Below are 10,453 nucleotides of genomic sequence, written 5' to 3' on the forward strand. Positions count from 1 at the left end.
AAGGTCTTTACCTTTTTGTTGAGGCTGAGTAAATGACTATTTTAGCAAATTGTGCTGCTTTGTTTTGCAATCACTTGAACCAAAAGCTGCATTCTGTATGATTATTATGTATTTAACTTCCATGCTTTGTTTGTAACCATGTCTTATTAATTATTCAAATAGTGTACCTCAGTTTTTAATCTGTGAGGGGGTTCCTCTATGGTCAGTTCTGATGGTGGTACAAAGGTGCTTCCGTGGAAATCATCCTAAAACACAATAAACAAGTTCAGTCCCCTACTTGCAAGATCAACGAGGAGATGTAATGGTCAATTGCTCTAACACACTCAAAACATAGTCAAGGAACACTGTCATGGGATTTTTAATGCTTTCCAGTAATAGGTACTAAAATTGGTGAACAGGTCTTCTCCCCAACCTGACCAATCGATGAAAGTCGATGATCGGAAATCAATCAATCAATCGATGATAGTTAGTTTATTAATATCGATTGGCATCGGCCAATCGATGACCAATCGATAATCACAAATAAAATTTCCTTATTACATTGATTGCTATCGATTTTCATCGATTTTTATCGATTGTTATTGATATCTTGCGGCGTACTTGGGCATCCCCAGGATAATTCTACAAGATATCCGGAAATAGATTTTCGCAATCCTAAAACGACTGATTGTGAGCTGAGCGCACAATGTCTGAAGATGCGGAAAAAGCCGAGGATAATAAGTGTGTAGTCAAAGGCTATCATCTTCTCAAGTAACCTAAACGCTAGTGTAAACCTTGCCCTTTTCTTAATAACGTTGTTTTTGCTGCATAACAGACATAACAATATATCACGAAAATGAATAAATGAGGTATTGATCGCTTTTAAGAGCCACTGAGTTGATGTAATAGCACCCATATTGAATCAAACAAAATAAAAAATCTCGATGATTTGGTAAGTGCAGAATGCAATATGAAACAATTGAAAGTATGATGTTTTATATATGTTCGTGTTTATTTGCTTTATTTTACTTTCGGAAAAACTGTTCACAGGCTACTTGTACTCTTTCCCAGGTGTTCCTTACGCTAATCTTTGCAAACGTAACACGACACTTTTGTTCGTTTGTAACAAAATACTTTTGTCTTCCTTGAAAATGCGATAACATGAAACTTTTGTTTTTTGTTTGTTTTACGGCGGCATCGATGACATTTGTTTAATTTAATTAAGTTACGGTTTAGACTGCACGAAAGACGATTCTCCAGTGCTCGAACTTAACGTTCGTCCACTCGTCCAAAACGAGTGAAAATTGCCCAAAACGAGTAGTTTTTTTTTGCCACTAGTCCTCTGGACGAGTAAAGTCACAGTTCTCCGATAAAGAATTGCCTTTGTATCGTACTAAGAGGACAAAAATGTCGAAGCAAACGAAGAATGTCTGAAAACGAATGTTTCGAAACAACGAGCAAAAAATGCTAGGCGTTCTCTTGGCAGGTAAAAGTCTGGGTTCTACTCGAAATGAAATGCAGATCGTGGATGCAATATGGCGGCTTTTCGTGTTTGCTCAACTTGATAGATCTCGGTCGCGTCTATATTTTCTTCCAAAATACAATTTGTCCAAACGAAAACCAGTTTAAAGTTCACTGAGTCATTTCTTTGGAGGTAAGCAAGATCAAGAAATTAACGCAACAACTTTAATGCCTGCTGCAACTCCGACCAAAAGAACACGAAAGTTTCGGGAATCGTGGGAAGAAAGGTACAAATGGCTCCAGTTTGATGGAAAACAAAACAAAATGTTTTGCAAGTTTTGCAGGGAATTTCCAAATGGAACAAACACGCAATATTCCCTGACGATCGGAACAAATAACTTTCAAACTGCTTAAAGGCCATGATTCTAAGGTCTCCTGTCACGTCCACGAAAACAATCATCAGATGGATTTTAATGCTGTCGACGTAGTTGGACATGAGCCCAATTTTCACGAGCGACTCTTTTTGGAAGCCTGGTTGTCAATTAAGGATCCGCACTCTGGGAACGATCACATTACAGTCCCAGAGGTCTACAAATCCTTGGCACGCGCATGAGTATCGCGCCACGTTCTTTCTGAAGCTTTACACGTTAATTTTGCAGCGCGCGCTCTTAACGTGTTGCTTTTTTAAATCGCGTGTAACAGCTTTATTTTAACTGATGAAGGCTTAAGAACTAGCCGAAACGTCTTTGAAAGTAACATCAAAAAACAGTCAGCGTCAAAACTACAAACAAACTATGCTTAAAGGCACACGCGGCCAAATGATGCATATATGTACGTTGCAGCTCTTACGTGTAAACGGAGAAGAAATTGTAGTAATACTTACTAAAAAAATGCACATTATGTGGTTGCGTTTAATTAATTGATCATGGTTTGGCGTGAATTTACCTGCAGGCGCAAATTGCTTAATATTGAATTTGCCATTACACGTGGGAAAAAATGTAAAGAGTGACCAGTAGCTTTGCTCCTGGGACGAGTAAATTCTAAGCCTACTCGTCCTGTGGAAGACCAGACCTAAAAGTTAATTTCGAGCACTGATTCTCAAAAACTAAAGAAACAAATCTAATCAAAAAACATCTTTTTCGACAGGTTTTTTAAAACGCAGTACAGCTAGGATATTTGTTTCCTGGTTATCAGGTGTTCACGCCGACAATCCCGGTGCAAGTTTTTGCATACCTAATTACGAAAGCGCTGTGAAAGTCTCAAAATCTAATTTAATTAATTTGCGGTTTTTACTTGGCGCCACGAAGTCTGCAGGAATCTTACCACAAACACGCAATACATGCGATGTTCATGAGAGTTCCAGCAAAAAATGTAGACTAAACTGCGCATGCGTTTGGCGTAAAGAACGTTGCCCTAGAACGTTGAGTAGTACCACAAGGAGAGCAAAGCGTTTTCTGAAACAAATATATACGTTTGAGATCTTCATATGAAAGTAACGTAGATGTGCTCCAGGTTTTACCTAGGGGTACGGTCAGGTGCTCCCCACCCCCACCCCCTCCACAAGAAATAATTAATTAATTGATATTAATTAATTAATTGCTGATTAAAAGTTTACCCCATAGTGCTTTAGCGCTTGAGGGGTTTAGGGGTTTATCACACGACTGCCCACCAAACCATCACAAAAGTGCATTCTGCACTAAAAACGATCGATGAAAATCGATGAAAATCGATAACAGTCGATGAAAATCGATGAAATTAAAAGTCACAAAATTTTCCGTCATCGATTTCCAATATCAATCAATTAATTGGCATTGACTATTATCGATTGGTATCGATTATCATCGATTGGTCAGACCTGGTCTTCTCGTACATGAAATGCACCTAGTACATCAAGATGAAGATATAATGCTGAAGGAAGAAGGGAGCCAGAACAATTGTTAGGTGTTTTTCCAGTCCAAAAGGGCGGAACTCAAAAAAAAAACCGCCCAACTTTTTCAAGTTGAGATCTTAAGGTCCCAATGGCATCACAATATCACTTATTTATCACTTCATGCCCTTTCCTGGTGATTTTTAACAAAATTGGACCACTATTTGTAGACTCCATGACCTATTTCCATGATCTATTTTTGTAGATTACTTTAGGCTCTGGAGTTTTTGAAGTGAAACTTGTGACAGCGTCCCTTTAACATTTGTGACCCTCCACGGGAAAACAGGGAAAAAGGTGAACGCACAGGCACGCGTGTCATGACACGGCACGCTAAGCGTGTCACACATTGCACGGATATGCGCATATTGAATAAGTGAAACAAAGAATGACACGTTCGATATTGTTTCGCACGCTAAAGCTTTTATCTCAGAGCAGTGTGCTGTTTGACACGCTAAATGTGCGATATGACACGCGTGCGATATGGCACGCACGCGTGCGATAAGACACGCTTCCCAAACCAGCCTTCGTTTATAGCTTTTACATCCGTTTAACTTCTTATGGCACTAACGGGTCGAAGCTATCTAAAGAAAAACATGCTAGACAAAAGAAATGCTTTTCAATTTTTTTATCATACGAAGACAAACAAGCCCGCATAACTAACGTATTTACCCGATGAACGTGCATAACAGTAAGCTAATTCCAGATCGTACGAGGCTTATGCATGAGGCGACAATAAAATAGAGAAAAAACATCGATTGCACGAGACCACGATATTTAATAGTACTTTAAAAATATAGATTGCTCGCAAGAATTCAGTTCATCGAAATCTGTTGATTGTGCAATGAAAATTTGTAAACCCACGCCCAGACCACTCGCGGTTAAAAGGGGGATCTCGGTGTCGGACCCATTGCGTGGATAGTTGGAGTTTCGTTGTTATAGTTAAAGAAACAAAACACGTTATTCAGACTTTCAGAAAATGCGCAAGAGAAGTAATCATGGAATACACGCAGTCTCAAGAATTTTCGTTCTTTCTTTCGCGCGAAAACGACTTAGAAATTTGGCTTCAGTTTCTAACAACATTTGGGTTAATGATTTCACCTTTACACACTTATTTGAATTCTTCCCGTGCCATCTGAAATCGTTGATGTTAGTTTATCTTCAATACGTCGACAACATTGCCGAAAGTGAGGGATGCTTACGCAAACCTGGGACACGTAAGCTTTCGCTTGCTTAATCTCTGTTTAGCGCTTTAAAGAACGTCGAATGAAAAGATTTACTGTCGTACTTTGAAATTGATACTCAACTGAAAGGCTCGGTAAGTCGAAAATATGCGATTAAATGTTCGTTTGTTTGTTTCGAAAGTCAGCTTATACGGCTGCCGCTAAAATTAAGCTTATTGAGCGCCGAACGGGCAAAGCTTGTAAGTGTTACAGTTTTTCAAGACGAGAGAACGGTAAGTTAAACGTTTCTCTTGGACACGGCTAACGTGTCATTTTGCACACTTGAATTGCGTGCTATTTGACATGCTGGCGTGCCATTTCGCACAGTGCAGTGCTCGACACGCAACATTGGTCTATAAGACACGCGCCTTTGTTTTTATCGTGCGCTACTAACAAAAGAAAAGTTTTAATTAGGCGTGCCTTTTGACACGCTGCTCAGAAGCCGGCGTGTCATTTTGCACACTGCCTATTGTTTAGCGTGCCATTTTGGCGTGCCCGTGCGTTCACCTTTTTCCCTGTTTTCCCGTGGAGGGTCACATTTAAAAAGTGAAAAAATAAACCTGTTGATAAGTCAAGGTTATTAGTGAGAGCTTACAGTTTCATCTCTATATTAATTGCAAGCACACCTGGACACTTGCGACACTCATGCAGATCAGAATAGGAAAACAAACTCACTTTGATGGCATCTTCCTCATCCTGGCGATCAAGAGCAACTTCTATTGCATCATAAAACTCTTCTTCATTCAAAGCACTGTGTGGTCCTTCCTATCCATGCATTAAAACCAATAATAATAGGAAAAATAAGACAAATATTCAATGATGTACATGCATTGCATTAATGTAGTAAACTCCTTGGATTAGAGGTTCTTTGAAAGAAACAACACCATAAAGATCTCAATATGTATTTAGACAGGCATCTAGACAGCCAGGGAAAAAGTACACTTGTTTCATGGTTTTGCTGTTGTTGTCTGCAAGAACACCATGTAACATAACATCCTTCTTGCAGTGGATGAAAAGATGGATGGATGGATATCAAGAATGAGAAATTCAGTAAATGCACTGCCACAGGTCCCTTTTATAGAGTCCATGTAAAGTTTGTTGCTTGCTAGAGATCCCAGCTTTTACATGGATCAATCATGCAACATGCTTACGACACGACTTAAGACAATTGACACAACACAATTCTTGTTGTAAGCCTGTTGTAAGCATGCCGCAAGCCAACTGTACCATGTAAATCAGTCTTTATTTTATTCATATTTCCCTCACCTCAAAATCTGGACCTCCAATAAAAGCCTGTTTCCTTGCACTTACAACTGCTGATTTTATTGCTGCCTCTGCCTTCTTACGTTTCTCTATTTCCTGTTAAAAGCAAAGAAGTCAGTCTGTGAATTAAAATGATTGTGTGCATGTATAATTCTGTGACAACTGTTGATTTCTTAACAACTAGTTCTAAACTGATACACAGATTGTGACTGTAACAACAAGCACTCAGTTGACTTAATACTAAGAACTACCAAACTTGTTCTGCAAATAAGCTAGTATGAACAGTACATCTGAGCTTCATAGTTTTGCTTATCACTTTTACCCTTCAACTGCTTTGTTTGGTCAATCTATAAAAAAAAAAAAAAACAGAAATACATGGGCTTAAAAGAATGTTCTCTAAGACAAGACTCTTTACCTTATCCAATCTCCTCTGCCAGTGGTCCTCTCTCTTGTTCATGATATCAATACAGTGTTGAAGAGTTGCCAAGATCCCAGTTGTAGTTGCTTTGAAGGTGATGGACTCCCCCCTGAAATCAACCCCTTTGGCATTTGCAATTGACAGCACTGCTGCTGGATTGTCTAAGCTATCAGACGCTGCTCTCCTGTTGCCTAGGTTACCAGCCATTTGATTTATTGAGGCAGGTGTAGGAGTAGTCGAAAGTTCATCCATTTCATCATCAGCATCGTGATCCACTGCAATATAAGCTTTCCATTAGCTTGGTGGGTTTCATGAGAGATGGAAATGTGAAAAGGTAAGATATCTATAAAAAATGTTTGCATTATTCTGAACTCCAAGATTTCACAGCTCAAAAAAAAAAACTTAAAACGTTATGCAGCAATATTATTGCGTTATCTGTACAGCTCTGAACATCTACTTTAATTCTTTTCTTTTCACACTACTCACAAATAGGATTTTCAAGGGCAATGGGAAAGGATTTTCAACCAAGGATTACAGGGGCATGTACACACTATAATTTGTTGGAGATAGTTTGTTAAGATAACAGGACTTACATCCATCATTACTGCCAAAGATATCAGGGTCATGGCCATCAACATGAGGAGTTTGTTTGTGATTTCCACCTGCTCCAGCACAAGCATCAAAGTAGCTCTGAAGAGTGTCTATTTGCTGACAAACAATGTCCCTAAACGTCTCCAGTTCCATCAGCTTCTCACGCAAGCCTCTTCCTTTCTGTCAAAGTTAATGTCAATAGCTTTTAAATATATTTGTGAACTTTAATAAATTACTTTGCTTCTTTAAAACTACTTTTTGTTATTCTTGCTAATTTTCGTGCCTTAATTTTGTGACAATTCGGGAGCTGAATTTTGCAAATATTAACTTTCACCTTTGCAAAAAATAGAGCAAAAGTGTATTAAATTTTGCAATTTTGTCGGTGTTTTATGGTTTAGTCATCAAAGACTAAGGAACTTCTGAACATGCATATACAAAGGATAGGTTCAATGTAACTACAAGGAGTCTGAAAACGGAAACTTTGGTGTCTGTTCTTAAGAGGTTTTGTCCGATTTACAATCTAAAGAAAACAGTAATTGGAGGAATGGCGCTAGTCAAAAAAAGACGGAAGGATATTTTCAAGGATAAAAAGTTGCAGTTAAAGTTAATAATTTTTTTGATTTAATTAAAATATGGTATTAATATTTGTGTGCTTAAATTTTGCGCAATGTTTTCTTCGCGCATATTAAATTTTGGGATTATTTTGAAATCACAAAAGAGAGTAAGAATAAGGTAATCAAAATATTTTCTGATGCACATGACTCTACATTAAATTTTTTGATCTGGTATCAGCAGGGCTTGAGACTAACTTTTTAACTCACTGGTTTACTGGCTAGTGACATGTCAGATTTTACTAGCCAAAAGTAATTTTTCACTAGTCAGAGGGTCCCCAATAGGGTTCTTCAATCCCGCTATCCCGACCTAAATTTTTCCACAATCCCGTTATCCCGAAGGTTTTAATCGGCCAATCCCGATCCCGGTGATGAACGTTACTTTTAAGTTTCTTACCTCAATGGAACAAGGCCTTTTCAGGGGCCAGATTCCCCCACAGAATATCCAAGTACTGAAAAGGATGAAACTAGCTCTTTCTACGATAGTTTGGACTTTGTTCTTCTGGCGGTTTTCACTTTCAAATGAATTAGTTCGCTCAGTCATTATTTAATTTTTTAGGCCGTTAATCTACCTTTTTTTTTTCGTGTCCTATTTTGGTTTAATTTTTACCTCTATTGCGTGGTAACGCATGCCTCTCCGATCAGTTAAGTTAATTGGAAACCGTTATTTGGGGATAGTAGCGATCAGAGAAAAAGTTCACCTCTGGATCACCGATATCGGCGTTGGCCGCCATCGCAGAAATCCGCTCGAACGCGTTTTTTCAAATGGACGAAATACACGTGCTGATCTGTATCCAGTAACTTGACACTCAAGGTTTTCAGTCAACAAAAGGTTACAAAGAGGTAGCTTGTGAAATCGAACCCAAGGGATAATATTATGCCCGAAACGGACAAAAGATCGCCATAGAGGTCACAATAGCCGCGTGATTGGGTCGTGGTAACATGCTGGCCAATTTCGGGTCAATTTCCGACATTTGTGGAGATGACAGCTTGATTTGCTTCGTACGTTTTATTCCACGGACTTCCCGTCTTCCCGAATCTTGGCTCTTGAAATTGACATTTCCCGAGTCCCGCTTCCTAAATCGTCAATTCCCGTGTCCCGTTCAAAATTACAATCCCGAATCACGCTCCCCGTTTTCTCCAAAATCCCGAATCCCGGCCTTCGAATAAGCCAAATCCCAGATCCCAAAAAACCTATTGGGGACCCTCTAGTCAGGTATATTGATTTCTATCAAGAACAGTTCACTTTTCCGAGTTTTTCACTAGCCAAATGGCTAGTAGGAATGCTAAACCTGGTAGCCAAAACCTAAATTTTAGTAGCCTTTGGCTAGTTGGCTACTGTTAGTCTCAAGCCCTGTATCAGTATAAAAATCAAATTGTATCAGCAACGTACATAACAATAAAACGTCTATCATTGGTACCTTGAAAGAAGAGGATGATGCCGTTGTCGACAAACTTGTGACAGATGACAGTGAAAGCATGGAGCTACCTTTCCTGAGACTTGACTCTGAACCATAGCCAGACTCTGCAGCCTGATAGAGAAAAATTTACATCTTAACAACATATAATGCTTGATCTACATTAACATGTACAGTGTATTTTGTGCTTCTTTGGCCATGCTCACACTTAGTGCCCTAGCACTGGTACCTACATGTAAGCACTGAAAAAAATAGCATCTTGTTCACACACAGAAAACCAAAGTACCCAAGTATCATGAAGTGAACAAGGTACAAGGATAAGACCCTGTGCCCAAATTATGACCTGGGTACTTGAAAAAAGCATGTTCACATTTAGTATCCCGTGAGAATCGTACTCAGGCACTGTGCCTAGGCATCAAGTGTGAACACAGCCTAAGAAGTTTAATGCCGGGCTGGTAAGGCACATTGGGTTGAAGACCCAACACCCCACCCTCTCCTGGGCCATGAAGGAGAATAGAGATGCTTTCCAGAATAAGATAAATACAGTGTGAGTGTAGGACCTTCACCGCAGGGTGTGAAGACCACCAATACTGGAACTAAACAACATGACCGCAACAAACCCTTCTGGTATTCCAAGTGCCACGGTTACATTACAAATGGCCCGATTTGCGAGAAAGATCTAGTGCTAAAAATTAATGTTACTTTTCTAACAATTACAAAAGAATTTACTAAAGTAACTAAGGTAATAACACATTTGTTATAATATGTTGTGGCTCAAACAAATTGTGAGATATTTTAATATTTAAAAATTTGAAATGTTTCAAACAAGTTTGATTTTCATTTCAATTATATTTTAATGAACACGAGACAAGGGGAATTGAAAAGCAAGCTGAATTGAAACATTTCAAGCCAAAACCTAATTAAAACCATAACGTACATATGTACAAGATCTCCTTTTAGCTGAATGTATATGCTGACATGTACCTACCTTGACAGCTTCTAGTCCATCCACCCATTTCTGACGTGTTTCTACATCAGGTGCTCTCAAGTAGTACATACAATCATTGACACTCACATCAAACCTGCACTCATCAAACTCATGAGGCTGTTAAAAGGAAAATCAATTATACTGTAGATTAAATTCTGACATTTGCACGTACTACATCATTAATATACATGTATCTACCACTATTTTAAATCCAGTATTGTCTAGCAAAACAGACAATGTAAAAGACAACAAATATTTATTACAACAAATATAGTTTCTAACTCCTTATAACCTGTCAAACAATCACATCATTATCTTACTTAAAGGCCACTTTCTCAGCCTTAACTAAAGCTCAGTCAGTTTCATGTCTGACAAATCCTGAAGTCTGAAAACCTCTTTACGTAACCCCTGACTACCTTTTGGAGTTCCCACACTTTACTGTCCATATAAATTTAAATACTATGCTTATACAACCACTTGAAGTATTATTATAATTATATTATAATATAATGTTATGTTTTCTATATTATAAGAAAAATAACATTAAATTAAAGCAAGTAAAAATTGAATTAAAACA

The 10,453-nt window shown here is 38.4% G+C and overlaps 1 protein-coding gene across 1 annotated transcript; it reads right to left on the bottom strand.

Moving 5' to 3' along the window:
• Positions 1–131: 131 nt before the first annotated feature.
• LOC144640999 (ceramide transfer protein-like) lies at positions 132–10,247 on the bottom strand. The gene is made up of 7 exons (XM_078500063.1): positions 9,877–10,247; positions 8,892–9,002; positions 6,862–7,039; positions 6,266–6,543; positions 5,854–5,946; positions 5,263–5,352; positions 132–245 (listed from the first exon to the last, which is right to left on the bottom strand). Exons 1-7 carry the CDS (start codon positions 9,943–9,945, stop codon positions 147–149), a joined length of 918 nt encoding a protein of 305 aa, XP_078356189.1. The 5' UTR covers positions 9,946–10,247; the 3' UTR covers positions 132–146.
• Between the last annotated feature and the right edge of the window lie 206 nt (positions 10,248–10,453).

The sequence above is a fragment of the Oculina patagonica genome, unplaced genomic scaffold, assembly GCF_052425735.1.
Source record: "Oculina patagonica isolate OP01 unplaced genomic scaffold, crgOcupat unplaced600, whole genome shotgun sequence".
Classification (NCBI taxonomy): domain Eukaryota; kingdom Metazoa; phylum Cnidaria; class Anthozoa; order Scleractinia; family Oculinidae; genus Oculina; species Oculina patagonica.